Here is an 18,358-nt window from a genome sequence, read left to right on the forward strand (position 1 = left end):
TTAGGTAAAGCCTGGCAGACACTGGTTCATTAAAAACGCACACACAGACTCAAGCTGCTCTGGAGCGTCCTGAAGTCTACAGGGCAGAGCAAGCGTTCCTTTACTCATTCCTCCAAAGTCTGAGTGCCCAACTGTGTGCCCGGTCATAAGGGAAAAAAAAAAGCCCTTTGTAGGGTGGTGCTACTATATTCACACCTCAGGGACCTGAGCAAAGGACGGAAAAACAGGCCACCTTGGGGGAAGTGAGAGAGAAAAACAGAGATGGGCAATGAACGGGGGATTGGCGCAGACTGCAAGGGGCTGTGCCCCCAGCACAGGCCTCCAGGCCTTTGCAGTTCATGAGCACAACAGCATGCGGGGTTGGAGGAAAGAGGCCAGTGCCCAGCACTCGGACCCAGCACTGGCAGAGACCGAGTTTCATTTGGAGATTTTTGAAACTCGACGCCTTAGCTGAGGGGGTGGGTAGCAAAGGCCTGAAGAACAGATTAAACACCACTCTCCGCCGCGCGCGCACCGACAGGCCCGTCACTTGGCGAAACCTCTGTCACGCCCTCTGTGGGCGGAGCCACTAAGGCCCTCGTCCAAAGCCCCGCCCTCTCCACAGAGCTCCGCCCCCGAGCTCCGCGCAGGCGTACGACAAATATTTCCCGCCCTCGTGCCCTCACCACCATCACCAGTGCGCGAGTCGGACGGCTGACGTAATGGCGTCGGCGCCATTTTAGCCGGTCCCATGCCGCACTGGGCGCGGCGGCCATTTTGTTTTGGAGAGCGAGCAGGAGTTGGCGGCTGCAGCTGTGGAGGCCGCACCGCAAGGCCGGAAAGGGCAGGCCGGGCGAGAAACCTAAGTCGGCCAACTGAACAGCCAGCCAGCAGCCAGGGACTAGCTCCGCAGTCTGCTGCTTCACGCCATCTGACCCAACCGCCCAGCTAGCGGCTCGGAGCCCCTGCGCCGTTCTCCCCCTGAGCCGCGGGTCCCCGGCCCGCCTGCCCAGCAGCCGCGGTGGCAGCCCCGAGAGGAGCCCTGGCGTCCGTTTCTTTCGGTGCGTGTCTGCGTTGGAGCGCGGCAGGGGCCGGGGGGGATGCGGAGGCCCCGGGGAGGAGGCGGGGCTCGCCGAGGCAGGGGAGGGACCGGGTTGAGTTTTGGGAGGAGAAGACAACACGGTTGGACGAGTTGAGCCAAGTTGAGGTTCTTGGCAGGCCTGGGGAGCTGGGGGTACGTTGGTTGGAGACAATGGCGTCTTCAGGGTGAAGTTTTGTAGAGCTCAGTCCCCGATGGAGGCCCGTTCAGGAAACCGTTCAAGGTTCTTCCTCCCCAGTCCCTCTTCCCTCCTTGGGGATTGGAAACGAGGCATGCCTGGTGGTTGTCAGCGCTCGGCTGCGCCTTGGCAGCACCTGGGTGGCGGCGCCTCCTGCCTCTCGGTTGATGCTACCCAGGCATCTCTGTGTTTCTTGAAAGTTCCCTGTGCAGAGAGATGGGCAGCCGGGACTGAGAAGGGCTGCCCTAGATAAAAAATTTTTAAAAAGCCAGATCCCCTTTGCACCTCCTGTTTCTGCCATTTTGGAACATTCAGCACGTACTACTCCATGTCTGCTGGCCTGTAAGCTTTCATAGTTTGGGGTTAACTTTCAAACAGACTTCTCTGTACGTGAAATGAGTTTTGAGATTAGAATACTTTTTTTTTTTCCTTCAAAATTCATGGAGAATTGGAAATTGAAAGATACTTTAGTGCCAAAGAGTTTTCGCAATCCATGCAGTCTTTAGTAGTGTACAATTCTATATAAACCTTTTTTTTTTACATGTACTTATTTACTTGAAAGAGAGATCTTCCAACTTCTGATTTATTTTCCTGAGTCTCAACAGCCCAGGCTGGAACCATTAACCAGGATCTCCATCTGGTTCTCCACCCTAGGTGCTGGGAACTCAAGTACTTCAGCCATCATCTTCAGGGAGCTTGATGAGCAGTAGAGTAGCTTAGCCCGCTGCGCCATTGTGCCTGCTCCTCCATGAACTTTTTGAAGATCCTTTCACACTTAAGCAAGGCTGCCTTTTGATTCCGTTGTTTTCCATGAGCCTTGAAGTACCTCCCTGTGGTCCTCAGTGGTTAGTGACAGACTTTTGCATGGGGGGGGGGTTGTCCTGCGTTCTTGGAAGGTGGCAGTTGTCCTGACTTGTTCGTTTTGTTGTCTTTTTCTGTAGATTCTCGGGATTTGAAGATGGCTGCACAGTCAGCGCCGAAAGTTGTGCTAAAGAGCACCACCAAGATGTCTCTTAATGAGCGGTGAGGCAGCCAACAGCAACTTCAGCTCCTTCCTAAGAAAACCTTCCTTAAACTGGCCCTGGGGTCCAATGCACAAAAACCAGTTGTAAGCTAAATACCAACAGAAGGCTACAGACCTCTGTTCTTAGTTACATCTTACGTGGTGCACAAACTGAATTGGGCGGTTGTTTCAAAACCCCTTATCAGTAGATTTTTATTATATGCTGTCTGAAATATTTATCCAGTGGGATGTATTTTAAAAAGACTCCTCACACTCTCCCTTTTCTTCAAGTTTTTTTTTTTGTTTCATTTTGTTTTGTTTTACGTTGATACAGGGGTTGTGCAGCATGGGAGCATGGGGCCCTGGCTGCAGTAGGCTTGCTGCCCAGTCCAAGGCCAGCAGGGTTGTGTCTGGCCTGTAAGAGGCAGGCAGCAAGCTGCAACTATGTCCAAAGGCCCTCGAATGTCATTCTTGGGCCTTGTAAGAGGCACTTGCTTTGCTCCATTTCACTTTCTTCCCATTCTGCTTTTGGTTTGTTTTTGCTTTGGATTCTTTTACCGTTAAGTGTTCTTCTCTTGCATTTCATTAAACTTAACCATTAACAAGAGTAATCAAGAAGTGTCATCACAGGCCCTTAAATGATTAATTTAATCTTTCCCCAAAACGGCCATGTGGAGTTACAAAAAGTGATCATTTGAGACAAAGGAATTATTATTAATTTATTATATAAATTATTTAAAATTGAATACCTCTGAACAATAAGCTGATGTTAAAGCATTGGAAGATTATAATGTCTATTGGCTGTTGTGAAGCCTGTGTGCTCTGTCTTCAGATACAATGTACTAACCTATGTTCGTTCGCATGTTACTAAGTAACGTTTAAACATTGACACATTCCTGTAATGCATCTTCAGTATAACTGTGATACTGTCATGGGCTTTGAAGGTGACTTAGTCCTCAAATTTCTTTCCAAAGAACCTCAGATCCTCCAAGGTTTAAGCTTTCTTTGTCTTTGAAATCTCATCTCCTGCTTCTTGTCATATCTGCTTATTGCGTGTTTCTCATACCTTCCACCTCTCTCTCAGAGCCGTTTGTTACCTGAGCCCTTGTTATCACTTTGATTTGAATGTGCTGCACCTGACTGCATTTCTTGAGTTTCTGATTCTTGCAAGTCTGTAAAAACAGAGGAGTCTTTAACCCACTTCAGCCTTGATCTAAGTGTACCACTTTACTTAAAAGTTCGTGGGATCTGGAGCTCCTGGTCTAGCAAGCCATGACAATGCCAATAAATGTTTTGTAATAAAGCTTTTATTTAAACATCCATTTTGTTCGACCTTGAAGCTTTACTAATATGCTGAAGAACAAACAGCCGATGCCAGTGAATATTCGGGCTTCGATGCAGCAACAACAGCAGCTAGCCAGTGCCAGAAACAGAAGACTGGCCCAGCAGATGGAGAATAGACCCTCTGTCCAGGCAGCATTAAAACTTAAGCAGGTGAGAGCATGGATCTTGGCGCTCCGGAAGCAGCTGTGATCTGAGTCAGGCAGTCCACTGAGGCTGTCACAACCTGATGGATGATGGCAAGGTGGCTCAGGGCAAAAGCTGGAACTTCTCTGAAAGAAGTGTAGAGAATTCCAATGCTGGCAGGTACTGATAAGCAACTTTTCCTTTATTGTCTTTGTTTTTTAGGGAGTTTGCCATCTGTTTGACCCATTTGTGTTATCATTGAACATTAATCTCTCTTGTTTCTGGTCCTTTATCATTCAAGTAGATTTTCCATGAAGACAGTTCATTTCAGATAATCTTCAAAACATCCTTTACCTCTAAATGATGTACAAGCTAGAGAAATAATTCTCCCCCCCCCACTCCTCACGCAGGGCCCTAGTGCCCTAGTCAAAGGCTTTTAGTGCCAAGAGAGGTGAATGACCCTCATTTCCACAGCACCTGAAATTTTTATTAGTTGAAGTAGAGTTAAAACACTAAGTACCTTATTGATGGGTTCTTTTTCAAACTTGGAATAAATGGGGGATGGGAAGAAGTACTTAAAAATGTTAGGGAAACTCTTTAAACAAGGGGAAAAGAAAGAAAAAAAATGTCCAGTAAAGATAATCCTTTTCAGTTCTGAAAATAAAGCCTGCTCTTTATTGTTCATAGACTTTATATGCCAGTCCGGACAGTGGCCGTGGAAGGATATGTCCGAGCTGTGGCTGGGCGTCCAGAGGGCGATGCCATGCAACTGTAAGGACTTAACACTGGTTGCACTGCATGGCTGTGCATAAATTCAGCAGTTAAATATAACACCCTTCCACCCCCACCCTGAATCGTTGGGCTTGCTGACCAAAAATAAACGAGGCTTTCTGCTTCAGCTGCCTTAAGCCTTGGGAGTGATCAGATTTGTCCTTGGCTCAGGAGAGCAGCAGAAGGCACCGCTGTTTTCCAAAAGTATGTAGAAGTTGCCGGAGAGGTCTCTGAGGCATCATTCCAAAGGGCCTTTCAGCAAGAGACTTGAGGTCCCCATATGCAGAAGTAGCTTCTGGTGTGGCACTGTCCGGCAGAACATAACTACAATGATGAAACATTCTGTAACTTCTGTCCAGTGTGGTGGCCATTATCTACGTGTAGCTATTAAGAATTTAAATGTAACTAGTACAAATGATCTTACGTTTTCAAAGTTTTATTGATACTTAGTTTAAATAACCAATGTGGCAAGTGGTTACCTTGCAAAGCACGACTTCAGAGTGGAAACTGGTACAGTTGACTTCCTTAAGGTTCCCATCAGTGTTAGTATTGTTGGTCACTATGGAGAGCAGCTCAGCACTGAGACCTTGGGAGAATGGAGGTCCTTTGGGTAGGCTACAGGAGGGCCTTGGGGAATGTGGTCCTGGCCTCAGAATCACATGCTTATCAGGGGAGCCAAGGACAGTCCGTTAGGGGTGGTTACACCTGTGTGTGTGCTGGTGCATATTGTAGAACTTTCTCTGACCAGAAGCAATTTGCTTATCATGCCTTAGAACATACATTTGAGGGAAATGATTGCAGGGGGGTAAAAATCATTGGTTAGTTACCTGTTAGAACTTTTCATTCATAGTAACTGATGACTTAACAGAAAAACAGGCTTTCTAGGACTCAGCTCTTAGTTGTGTTCAAGCCTATCCTGTCCTCCCTTCCTTGCAGGAATTTTTCTGAGATTGGTCTTCAGTGTTTTCATTTTGAAAAATAGATTATTGAAAATAACTAATTTTGTCCACATCCTCCTGTGGCCCTGAGTTTTTTTTGCTTATGAGCCACATTCATTTTTTTAGAAGGATATTATACCAGAGTATGAGAGCTGTTTCAAGTGTAGACTTGAAATTACAACTTGAAGAGATGGAAGGAAGTTTGACTTTTTGTGTTTATTTGCATCTTAAGGTAAAAAGTGGATCGTCTGGAGATAGATAATCAGAGGAAAAATGGAGCACACTGGCCTCTCTGAGAGATCAATCGTGTTCTTAAGTCACAACGCAAATGAACTTGTAATTTACATTTTGCCCAGAGTGTGATCAACTTGTGTGGTGTTTGAGTAAGCCTTTGAAGACAGTGGTAGAGCTTGGGCAGGTATGAATTAAGTCATGTCATTGTCAACCTGTGAACAGAATCCAGGACTGAGCTGTGTGGAGTGTCCTTACTGCAGCCTCAGTTCCTACTGGCATTGGATGACTTCTGTGGCCAAGCTAGTGAGGCAGTTGATGGTGATGCTAATTTCATGGGAACATCCACAGCTTCTGAGAGTTGCTGCTCTGGATCAGAATTCTGCTTTTATCCCATGTTCTCTGAGGCAAAGGCTCGCTTTGGTTTGGGATCCTTATAACACCCACAGCAGGTTTCTACCCTTCCACACCAAACACCTCACTTGCTTTTTCTCTGCACTTTGAATTGTCGAATCCCACTGGATTGCTTTTTTGATCTCAATCCCTTAACACCTTTTCTTCCAGAAGAGCTTAAAGCAGCGCCTGGGTAAGAGTAACATCCAGGCACGGTTAGGCCGACCCATAGGGGCCCTGGCCAGGGGAGCAATCGGAGGACGAGGCCTGCCCATAATTCAGAGAGGCTTGCCCAGAGGAGGACTACGTGGGGGACGTGCCACCAGAACCCTTCTTAGGGGCGGGATGTCGCTCCGAGGTCAGTACCATGTGCCTGATCATTGTTGGGCCCTGCTCCTTTCCCCTTTTTCTTGGGCTGCTTATGGACCCATTTGTTTAACATCTTTTAAGCTTGAATTTTGTATTAATATAATAACTTTTGAAATCGCATATTTTTAATAGTGCTGCATGTCTTTTATCGATACCATTCCTTTTCTGATAATGTGCAATGGTGAGAGGCTATGACCTGCGTAACAACAGGTAATTCATGTCATCTCCATTCCATTTTAAAACACCCTGCTGCTGCTTGAATCAAAGCACATTGAAGTTCTACAAATGATTTAGATGTAAAATTCGTACAGGTCTTTTGACCTGTATCTTACCCATCTCTGTTCCTGATACTAGTGAAATTCTGCTATATCTAAAGGAGAGGACAAATTGACCCATAGCACTTACCTTACATCTTATGTTTTGGGCACTATTATAGCGTCCCTGTGTAGTTCTTATTTTAATCCTACAAGAATGTGTTGAGAGCAGGAACCATAGCATTTATTTTACTTTAAATCTGTAAAGCTAGGTGTCTAATTATTCAGTAAATAGCAAATGTATGTACTTACTAACTCCCAGCTTCTTCCAAAAATGGACTGTGGTTAGATTTGTTGAATTGATTAAAGAACAGCTTAATCTGCTTGCAGTGTGTAGTTTGCCCCACCCAGCCTTAAAATTAACTCAGTTACTCTTCATTTAACCCTCACTGCCTACCTTTGGTTAGAGTCTACTTTGTTTCTCTTGGATTTACCTGCATATACATTGTGTGCCTCCTCTCCAAGGTCAAAACCTGCTCCGAGGTGGACGAGCCGTAGCTCCCCGAATGGGCTTAAGAAGAGGTGGTGTTCGAGGTCGTGGAGGTCCTGGGAGAGGGGGCCTAGGGCGTGGAGCTATGGGTCGTGGCGGAATCGGTGGTAGAGGTTAGTCAGCTACCGACTTCAGAGAGTAGCTCCCTTTTATTTTCCTCCCTTCAAAACTCAGAGCCACCTTTCTGCACAGCTTCAAGTCATAGGGCAGGCTTGTATGTTTGTCTTGTTTTGTTTTTTGAAAACTGGCTTATTTTTATAATTCACATGCTAATAGTGCAAAAGTCTGTCTTTTCTCCCCCCTTTTTTTCTTTTTTTTTTTTCTTTTTTTTTTTTTTGTTTTGTTTTGTTTTGTTTTGTTTTGTTTTGTTTTGTTTTTGTTTTTTTCCAGAAAACCAGTCAGGTGCATGCTAGCCAGATTTTATATAGTGTTCCAGGCTCTTGCAGCTGGGGTCTTACCTTTCTGTCTCTGCTGAATCATTACCACACAGTTGGTCCCCGTAGCCCCCAAATCCTGATTGAATCCAGTAAGAGTAAGGAGCAGGGAGATGTGTGAGAACAAAGCCAGAGTTAGAGTAGTGAGACTTGGAGCTAGGCCTTGTCTCTGAAGGCAAGTAAGTTCAGTATGCCTGTGAGAAACTCAGGCTGACTCTAATCGGGGAAACAGTAAGATGATATCCTTGTCAGAAACTTAACTGACCCTTGATGATTACACCTTTGAGAAAACTTGGTGATACTCATTTTGTGACTCTATGACCTAGATTGGAAAAAATTTAATGTGATGGTAGTGTCGCTGCCAAATCTGTGGGAGCTTTGTCACCTAGCATGAGGCTTCCAACAGCACCTTTTGGAAGAGGAGACCTGTTCTTGCAGATTTCTTGTTTATATCTCTTTGGTCCCTTCAAGGTGTGTAGTGGACCTTCCACAGCTCATGCCCATGAAGCTGCCAAGGAATGTTAGCTTAGGAAAGGAAATCTGATAACCAGGGCTCATTTTCTTCTCTCCTATTATGTGCTACTTGGTTTATTAAGTGAACTGCCAGCTAGCTTGAGTTTCAGGATGAAATACCATGTTTGCCAAATTATCTTGATTTGGTTTCTGAGAGAGACATCACAGGGATGGCAGAGACAAAAGTAGCTTTTCAAAAAAAATTAAAATAAAAGGTTGTGCTTTGTTAAGTGCATTGAAACTACCTCTCAGATAACCAGAATTGCCCTAGGGTGACTGGAGTCAGAGGTGGAAGTGGCTGGGACTGCTCAAATGTTTTTCCCATCTCCCAACATTACTCCTGTGTCAGGAGAGCTCCCCATCTGACACGTGGGATCAGTTTGGTGGATTAAGTGTAGAGATGAGGTAACTTTCCAGAAGGGTATCCAGTAAAGCTTCAGTAAAACTACCTTCACACTCCTGATTCTGTGCCCTTTCACTTCCTCTCTATCTTACTCTATGGGGTTACCTAAAATATATTTCAATTATCAAGTAGTAGAGGAGTCTCAAACTTTATGTGATAGCTTTGTCTTAGGAAAGATTAAGGATTTTTAATTATTACAATTGGCAATTATTTGCCCTTTGTTGCTAGAATAACATTTTAAATGCCATTTAGAGTTGCACATGTAATAGGAATTCATTATGTGTGCTTTCCATGTGTTGCTTTCTATCCACTGTGTTCGTTTTTCCAGATTTCTCCTTTACCCTGCCCTTCAGCTTTACTCAGCTAGGCCCCCCTGGTCTTGGGGGCATTTACTATAGCATCCATTAAGCCTATGTGCCTATGTGTAACTTGCTTCTTTCTTTTTTTTTTTTTTTTTGCTTCACCAGGTCGGGGTATGATAGGTCGGGGAAGAGGGGGCTTTGGCGGCAGAGGCAGAGGCCGTGGCCGAGGGAGAGGTGCCCTTACTCGCCCTGTGCTGACGAAGGAGCAGCTGGACAACCAACTGGATGCATACATGTCAAAAACTAAAGGACACCTGGATGCCGAGTTGGATGCCTACATGGCGCAGACAGACCCCGAGACCAACGATTGAAGCCTGCCCCACCGACCTTGGGAGACTCTTAATAAGTCACCACGTTTGTAAATAATCTTGAGATAACAGTTGAAATGAAACCTGATTGATGCTGGAAGGACCTATCATCATAACAGGCTGTGGACTTAGCTGCCACCAGTTGTGGATTTAGTGTGTTCCTTTTCCTTTTTGATACTGTGTTGTATAAAAACCTTTTTCCCTTTGATTTGGCTGGGCTTTGCCCTCCCCTCCCCCCCAGACTTTGAACATGAATGTGTTGGCCTTATGGCTAGGATACCCCCTCTTCCCACCTCTGCCTCCCTTCACCTGTTACGTACTCTGATTATCTTCGTTCGTCTGTTCATCTCTGTTCCTTCACAAAAAAGGTCCTAGAAGAGCCAGTGTTCCTCCCTAATGCCTAGGTTTCTGAGATAAAGTTGTTCTACATCTTTAATAGCCTCTTGTAAGTGTTTAGAAAATCTGGAGCCCAAAAGTGTGTGTTCATGGTGCGATGTAGTAAATTGGGAACATTTGACATGGCCAAAGACCAAAAATCAGATTGCATGTGGTAGCAGCTCAGATTTGATCGAAGTTGCTACTATGTGCATTGATAGCCACATAGGGGGGTCAACATTGTGGTCCTTAGGCTGTGGTGCTGGTTCCCTTTTAGCCTGAGCTATATAAGGGAAAATAACCTGATCATCTTGAATCAAGAGGGTTGCTTTTGGGCTACCTGGCATCCTAAACCCTTGAGAGGTGTGTATATTGGGGAACAGGAAGGAAGTTATAGTCAAACCTAAACTTTGCTCCTGTGTGACATGGAGCACCCAGGAGTTGGAGAGTGGCTACGTAGAGCTGAACCCCCAATATTGAAGCACAAGGACCTCCTGACCCCCACCCAGCCACTACTGCTACCACATCCCCTACTCCAGCAAGAACTAGGAGCCAGGGAATATCCAAAGACAGTGTCTCACTAAAGGAGGGAGCACTGAGCGAGGCGTCGTTCTCTACCTTCCCATCTTGGGGAAGAGTTGATTCATCTCCATCTGTCAGTCCTTAGAACCTCCTGTGGCCCGTGACAGCTGTTAGCATCCTGGCTGGCTAGAATAAGAAGGGTGTAGGAGCACAGATAAGAGTAAGGGGCTGGGTCTTGGGAGTGAAGGTTAAGGGGAATGATGGGTGGGGTGGAAGGAGATTAGGGTGAAGAATTGGGCTCTGGCTACTGCCCCACACAGTTTCAACCTTGGGTAGTAAATAGTTAAAGATCTGTCACTGTCTTTCAAGTGGATAAACTTCATGGGCCCTGCACACCAGGATCCCATAAGGGCGCCAGTTCTAATCCAACCCCAATTCCCATCCAGATCCCTGCTTGTGGCCTGGGAAAACAGTAGAGGGTGGCCCAAAACTTTGGGACCCTGCATCTGTGAGGGACACCCATAAGAAGCTCCTGCCTTCTGGTTTCAGACCAGCTCAGCTCTGGCCATTGAGGCTACTTGGGGAGTGAACCAGTGGGTGGAAGATCTTTCTCTGTCTCTCCCTCTCTGTAAATCTGCCTTTCCAATAAAAAAAATTTTTAATGGGGCTGCTATGGTGGCACAGCACAGTGTGTTCACTGCAGTGCTGGGATCCCAAGGGGGCACCAGTGTATGTTCTGGTTGCTGCACTTTATCCAGCTCCCTGCTTGTGGCCTGGACGGTCAGTAGTGGAGGATGGCCTAAAGCCTTGGGACCCTATACCAGCATGGAAGACCTGGAGGAGACTCCTGGGTTCAGATCCACTCATCTCTGGCGTTTACAACCATTTGGAGAGTTGATGGAAGGTTTTTTTTTCCTCAAAAAATATTTTTAAAAAGTTGTAAGCAAAGAGCAACAATAGGTGAATGGTTAAAAAACGCTTGAGGGAATGTCCAAGGTCTCCATGGCAGTAGACAGCCAAGATTGTTCAGATTTCCACTGGTCTGTTAAAGAACTTGGACTTTAAATGGTGACAAAAGGATATTGTGTATTGGGGAGGGGGGGAGTCAAATTTACAGAGAGGAGAAATAGATCTTCCCTCTGCTGCTTCACCCCTCAAAAGGCCCCAACAGAACAGACCCAATCCGAAGCCAGGAGCCACAAGCTTTCTGAGTTTCCCACAAGGGTGCTAGGTCTCCTAAGCTTTGGGCCATCCTCCACTGCTTTCCCAGGCCACAAGCAGAGTGCTGGATGGGAAGTAGAGCACCCGAGATAGAAACCAGCTCCCATATGAAATCACAGCGCATGCAAGATGAAGGCTTTAGCCGCTAGGCTATATCACCAGACCCACAGCATTTTTACTTACTTGAAAGGTGCTTCATATTGGCTGTCACCCCTCCAAATGCATAGGCCAGGAACGTGACCTGGTGTCCCATATGGGTGACACAAGTAACTGAGCCATTATCACTGCCTCCCAGTGTATGTGAACCAGAAGCTGAGAAATGAAGCAGGCTTCCCAAGTCGTGTCTTCAGTGCTGTACCAGTGCCTCCTCCCCCAACACTGAAGGCCTTTGAACAGCACATGCACAATGCAGGCATGGCTCCCCATTCTCTGAGGCTGCAGAACAACCATTTCATCTCTCCTTAGCCCCGATGGTAGCAGCACCTTAACCTGTCCGACCCAGGCTCTACTGTGAGTGGCGAAGGCCCGAAAATAGTCAAGGGACCAGTACAGGACTGGAGCCTTGGGAGTGGGCCTGACCTGACCGCCTCTTCTGTGAAGTCAACTATTATCGCTGCCCATGGAATTTTTTTTTTTAAGATTTTATTTATTTGGGGGCCCGGCACAGTGGCGCAGTGGTTAAGGTCCTCGCCTTGCACGCCCGGGATCCCATATGGGCGCCTGTTCTAATCCCGGCAGCCCCGCTTCCTTTCCAGCTCCCTGCCTGTGGCCTGGGAAAGCAGTCGAGGAAAGCCTTTCCAACAAAAAAATAATAAAAATAAATCTTTTTAAAAAAAGATTTTATTTATTTGAAAGTCAGATATACAGAGAGGAGAGACAGAGAGGAAGATCTTCCGTCCCATGATTCACTCCCCAAGTGAGCGCAACGGCCCATGCTATGCCGATCCGAAGCCAGGAGCCAGGAACTTCTTCCGGGTCTCCCACGCGGGTGCAGGGTCCCAAAGCTTTGGGCTGCTTTCCCAGGCCACAAGCAGGGAGCTGGATGGGAAGAGAGGAGCTGCCAGGATTAGAACCGGCACCCATATGGGATCTCGGTGCGTTCAAGGCGAGGACTTTAGTCGCTCAGCCACCTTGCTGGGGCCCTGCCCGTGGAATTTTTAAGGAATCTGGGAGTGGCAAGGGCGCCTAAGCTCCATTTTCCGAGGTTCTGGAGACGGAGCACTCCCCGCCTCGCATTCCCTGCACGAATCACAGTAGAGTATCTCCTGGTTTTTGGCCGTGGACCTTTTCCAGACCAACCTGTAGTCTCTGAGGAGCCCTCCAGTGGCCTTCCTTCATCTCGGCAGAGCCACCAGACTTGCCCAGGCTTGCTGACCACAAGGGCGATGCAGGAGAAGGGCTGGAAGTTCCTGCTCTTGTTTTGGTCGCTGTCCCACCTGTGCAACTTGGGCTAGTGACCCAGGAGGCGATGTTGGGGGCCTTGACCGTGTGTTCGGTGGACAAGGACAGTAGGATGATGACAGTGGAAACAAGACGCCACCAACCCCCAGCCCTGGTCCTCAGTGTATTACACAGGCCGGCCAGGCTGGGACTGTAAAGAGTCCTCTTTTTTGTTATTGTTAAGGGTTCTCTTGATTGTCCACTTAGGCTAAGAAGCACTCATTTATCCTTCAGTGGGAGACTGATTCCAGCTCAGGATAAACTCATTCATCAGACAGGGAAAGATTTGCGGGAGGGGGAGGGGAAGGTGAATTAAGAGTTGAATTGGGCGGCGGCGGGAGGCGGGCTTCCGGAGGCGGGCTTCCGGAGGCGGGCTTCTGGAGGCGGGCTTCCGGAGGGGGGCTTCCGGAGGCGGGCTTCCGGAGGGGGGCTTCCGGAGGCGGGACGAAGCTACGCGGCATCCGCGACGCCATTAGCGGCTGCCGAGCGTGGGCGCCGGCGGTCCTTCTGAGAGTCGTCCTCGCGCTCCCGGAACCCGGCGCCGCACGCTCCGGGATACCGCGTTCACACGCTCCCGGCACCTCGTCCCGCACGCTCCGGCCACCTCGTCCCGCACGCTCCCGGGCACCCGGCTCCGCACGCTCCGGCCACCTCGTCCCGCACCCTCCGAGCACCTCGTTCCGCACGTTCCCGGGCACCGCGTCCACACGCTCCCGGCACCTCGTCCCGCACGCTCCGGGCACCTCGTCCACCCACCAGCACAGCAATCCGAACCGCCTCGAGGTCATCGTCACCGCCATGCCGAAGAATAAAGGAAAAGGAGGTAAAAATAGGCGCAGAGGTAAGAATGAAAATGAATCTGAAAAAAGAGAACTGGTATTCAAAGAAGATGGACAGGAGTATGCTCAAGTAATCAAAATGTTGGGGAATGGACGGTTAGAAGCAATGTGTTTTGATGGGGTAAAGAGGTTGTGTCACATCAGAGGGAAATTGAGGAAGAAGGTTTGGATAAATACCTCAGACATTATACTGATTGGCCTCCGAGACTATCAGGACAATAAGGCTGATGTAATTTTAAAGTACAATGCGGATGAAGCTAGAAGTCTGAAAGCATACGGCGAGCTTCCAGAGCACGCGAAGATCAATGAAACGGATACATTTGGTCCAGGAGATGATGATGAGATCCAGTTTGATGACATTGGAGATGATGATGAAGATATTGATGATATCTAAGTAGAACTCAACATTTTACATTCCAGTTTTTCTGAAGGTTGTCCCACAGTTTGGATTTTGGCCACGACCCTTAAAAGAGGATTCGAATTTCATTAGCATGATTGCAATTTGTCAAGGCAGACTGATTTATTATTTTTAAGGTGTTTGTTGTTTTGAAAACTGCGTAATGCTCAATAATCTTAAGTGGTATGTTAAGCCCACCTTGTTCTTTGAATATAATGGAGAAAGAGAGAGAGTTGAATTTGAGAGTAAAAGCCAGATTTGAATAAGCAAGTGGGAAGAGAAGCCTCTGGTCACCTCGGTATTGCCAAGGCCAGGACCACGCCTCAGTCCCTCACAGCTTTGTGTCAAGCAGCAGTTGTGAAAATGTGCTCACAGGGGCTGGAAGCCTTCTCACAGCAGCAGCTGAGGAGAAAGCTCAACTCCAGGCCTCCTGACATTCTGCCCGAACTTCCCCAGCATGTGTGCACACTGCTACACCTGCAGTTGCTTCATCAAAGCACCAAAAGGCGTCAGCCTGATCTCTGTCCGTTGAACTGGCCAGGCATAAAGAGGCCTGCTGCACAGGTTCTCGCCATGTGAAGCCATTACCAGACACCATTCTTTGGATCTCTTTTTAAAAGAAAGACTGTGAGAATCAAGATGGTGGAATAGGGTGAGGACACGTTTACATAGATGGAGAAATATTAACCGGGGTGAAGCAGAGAGGGCACATTCCAGGAAATAGGAGAGGACATGCCGACAACAGAGGGGCACCTGGAAACTGATGGACACAGGAAAGCGGTGGACGCAACGGTGTGGTGCTGCAGTGACCAGACATCCCAGCAGCATTCAGCCAGCCGCTATCTGAGCTGCACCAGCGGCCAGAACTCCACCAGCAGCCAGGTGGGAAAGGGAGTTCACCGGGAGCGCAGGAGGTGAACCCAGACAAAGAACTGCCCGTCCTGCTGGTTTGTTTGATTTGACCAGGAGCAGAGACAGAGCAGCAGATCCCAAAAAGGTGATGCGGAAATAGCATACATTTCAAAGCTCAAACTCCCAGTAGAGCTGAATCAGGCACCATCTTGTGTATGGAAGAAAAAGCTTTGGGACAGGAGTGTATATGCACTGAGCTGGGAGCGAACTCATTTCTGGCTCAGTGAATTCCAATGATGTGGCATCCTAGATTCCATCCAAAATAGGTCCGGGAACTAACAGCCAGCAGATAAAGAATTCCAGCAGTGGCACATCAGGTGCTATTTTGCACAGTGTGGCAAAGGCTTTGAGACTGCAGGGACGACAGTGAGCTGCAGATGTCCTATTCTGGGAGCAAGCTCACTGAGCTCATTGCATTTCACTGGTCCCCCATCAAAAATAATACTGACTTTGGCATCTTAGGACTCAAAATAGGTCCATATGGCCCTCAGATCTAACAGCCAGCGTGTTCCAGCAAGATCAGCACCACCAAAAACCTAGCTACTTGGGACTTTTGGTGTCTCCCTATTCCTGGAAACTGCACAAACCGGAAGTGGGAGAAACGTACAGACAACAGTGCAACAACAGCACGGGATCACAGGAGGTGGAGGGTGCTGAGCCAGGAGCTGGGGCTACAGAGACCGTGGTGGAAGTCATGAGAGCCCAGACCTGGAACTCGCTGGAGGGACTGGCACAAGTAACTACGAACAAAGAATCGTGTACCAACCACAATATGGAAAATTGAACTGTAGATCTGTGGGTGATACAGCTTAGAAACCTGCCCCAAGGAGAAGAATCTGCTAACCAGAAGTACAATGACCAAGAGCAAAAGAGAGAGGCACAATGAATATTACTGAAGACTCTCCTGGAAAAGAGCATTTAAAGAATTCATCACGCAGGAAATAGCAACAATGAAACAAAATTAAGCTGAATTACTGAAACTGAAGGAAGCAATAAAGCAAGTTAAAAATTCAGCGGAGGACCCAGTGCAGTAGCCTAGTGGCTGAAGTCCTCCTCTTGAACATACTAGGATCCCATATGGACACCAGTTCTAATCCTGGCAGCCCTGCTTCCCATCCAGCTCCCTGCTGTTGGCCTGGGAAAGCAGTCAAGGACGGCCCAAAGCCTTGGGACCCTGCACCTGTGTGGGAGACCTGGAGGAAGTTCCTGGCTACTGGCTTCAGATCACTGCAGCTCCAGCTGTTGTGATCACTTGGGGAGTGAGTCATCAGACGGAAGATCTTCCCCTCTGTCTCTCTTTCTCTATATATATATCTGACTGCAATAAAAATAAATAAATCTTAAAAAAAAAAAAAACACTAGCTTCTCAGTGAATTCTGTGGGTATTGTTCCACTTCTTATCCAATTCCTTGCTAATAGCCTGGGGAAAACAACAGATGAATCGTGTTCTGGCCCCTGCTATCCATGAGAGACCCAAATAAAGCTGCTTTGGCTTGACCCAGCTCTAGCCATTGTGGCCATCTAGAGAGTAAGCCAGCAGATTGAAGACTTCTGTCTCTCTCTGTATCTCTGATTTTCAAATAAATCTTTTCAAGAGAGGTTTTGGACCCAGTGCAATAGCCTAGTGGCTAAAGACCTCCCCTTGCATCTACCAGGATCCCATATGGGTGCCGGTTCGAGTCCTGGCTACTCTGCTTCCCATCCAGCTCCCTGCTTGTGGCCTGGGCAAGCAGTGGAGGATGAATGGCCCAAAGGCTTGGAGCCCTGCACCTAGCTGGGAAAACTGCAAGAAGCTCCTGGCTCCTGACTTTGGATTGGGTGTGAACCAGCAGATGGAAGATTTCTCTATCTCTATAATCTGCCTTTCCAGTTCTTCAAAAAAAAAAAAAAAATTACATTTCAAATGGCTTGAGTGGAGGGTCTGACCTAGAAATGTTTCAGTTGAAGTCAGTAAGATATTTCGAGAGATGGTGGAGAACTGAATGTGGATGGTACTGGACTTGCAATAGTGTAATAGCCTCAGAAATCCATTAGAAATTGAAGATAATAGCCCAGCTGTAGGCAACCACCTAGGTTGCCTTGTATCTAGGCAAGTGTTACACTTGCCAGTAGCTGACGGGGGATCCTGAGTCTGGTTAATGCCAAATTTGTGTTAACTGTATCAGTGCACATCATGGTTGCTTGCTTACTTATTATTTGTTTAAAGGTAAATGGGAGGGCCCAGCGCGGTGGCACAAGTGGTTAAGGTCCTCGCTTTGCACGCCTGGGATCCCATATGGGCTCCGGTTCTATCCCGGCAGCCCCGCTTCCCTTCCAGCTCCCTGCTTGTGGTCCGGGAAAGCAGTCAAGGACGGCCCAAGGCCTTGGGACCCTGCGCTCGCGTGGGAGACCCGGAAGAGGCTCCTGGCTTCGGATCAGCATAGCATCGACCGTTGCGCTCACTTGGGGAGTGAATCATCGGACGGAAGATCTTCCTCTGTCTCTCCTTTCTGTATATCCGCCTTTCCAATGAAAAAAATAATAAAAATAAATCTTTTAAAAAAAAAAAAGGTAAATGGGAAAAACAGGGAATTCCAGGCTGGGACATGCCACCCCAGCTCTCAGCTGGGGGATGGGGCTACAGACTGCCCAGGGAAGGGTCAGGGAATGTATTGTAGGTGGGAGTGGCTGAGGGCATGTTTTATAGGAAAAGAATCATTCTCCGTGGAATGCTCCTCCACGGACCAGGCAACTGTACTCAGAGGTAGGCAAGGGAGCTGAAGCAGAGTTGTTTGCAGTGAGGGCCTGGGGAACCATAAGGAATGTCTGGGTCAGGTCAAGGCACCTACACACATCGGAGACCTGGGCTGGGCTAAATAACATCACCTGCCACCTGCTAGTGCTCACAAAAGCTGGGGCTAGAAGGCATACTTGGCTGGGGCAGGCCACAGTACCCCATCTGTGAGTTTCAGGCTAGGCTGTAGCACCCACCAGAGTGTGGATCTGGGGGCAGATTCTGTAGAGGAAGTGTGGGCTTGCCTCTCTGGGACTGCAGCACCTGTTTACATGGAGGACTGGGACAGTGATGGGTCAAGCCAGGCTTGACCTCAGAACTCACCTAACAGGCGTTCACTTGACACTAGTAGGAGCTGGGGCTGGGAGCAGGCCTGATAGGGAAACTTGGGGAACTCCCCTCCTAGTCCACAGCTCCCATGGGGAGCACAGGAACTAAGGCTAGGGCTGGGCCAGGCTGGGCCAGGCCTTAGTGCACATTGACATGCACAAGAGCTAGGACAGGATATGGTCACACACAGCTAGGCTGGGCTGCAACATCTGCCAACAAGTGTTGAGACTGCAGGTGGACCATGTTAGGCTGGTTTGAAGCAGTTGCCCACCACACATGCGCAAAACCCAGAGCTGG

The 18,358-nt window shown here is 48.0% G+C and overlaps 2 protein-coding genes across 7 annotated transcripts; both read left to right on the plus strand.

The window, feature by feature from the left end:
• Positions 1-736: 736 nt before the first annotated feature.
• LOC121168302 (chromatin target of PRMT1) lies at positions 737-9,688 on the plus strand. 6 transcript variants are annotated; one of them, XM_040998251.1, is made up of 7 exons: positions 739-1,040; positions 1,911-2,101; positions 2,198-2,279; positions 3,600-3,753; positions 6,231-6,417; positions 7,208-7,345; positions 9,050-9,688. In XM_040998251.1, exons 3-7 carry the CDS (start codon positions 2,215-2,217, stop codon positions 9,253-9,255), a joined length of 750 nt encoding a protein of 249 aa, XP_040854185.1. In that variant the 5' UTR covers positions 739-1,040; positions 1,911-2,101; positions 2,198-2,214; the 3' UTR covers positions 9,256-9,688. The 6 variants fall into 6 exon arrangements, with proteins under 6 accessions (XP_040854189.1, XP_040854188.1, XP_040854185.1 ...); XM_040998252.1 differs by lacking the exon at positions 1,911-2,101 and having other exon boundaries at positions 6,234-6,417; XM_040998250.1 differs by lacking the exon at positions 1,911-2,101 and having other exon boundaries at positions 740-1,040.
• A 3,682-nt stretch (positions 9,689-13,370) lies between these two features.
• LOC121168388 (eukaryotic translation initiation factor 1A, X-chromosomal-like) lies at positions 13,371-14,655 on the plus strand. Its single transcript, XM_040998451.1, has 2 exons — positions 13,371-13,812; positions 13,864-14,655. Exons 1-2 carry the CDS (start codon positions 13,609-13,611, stop codon positions 14,041-14,043), a joined length of 384 nt encoding a protein of 127 aa, XP_040854385.1. The 5' UTR covers positions 13,371-13,608; the 3' UTR covers positions 14,044-14,655.
• Positions 14,656-18,358: the final 3,703 nt, after the last annotated feature.

Source organism: Ochotona curzoniae, unplaced genomic scaffold, assembly GCF_017591425.1.
Source record: "Ochotona curzoniae isolate NIBS_2020 unplaced genomic scaffold, NIBS_Ocur_1.0 scaffold_1037, whole genome shotgun sequence".
In the NCBI taxonomy this organism is placed as follows: domain Eukaryota; kingdom Metazoa; phylum Chordata; class Mammalia; order Lagomorpha; family Ochotonidae; genus Ochotona; species Ochotona curzoniae.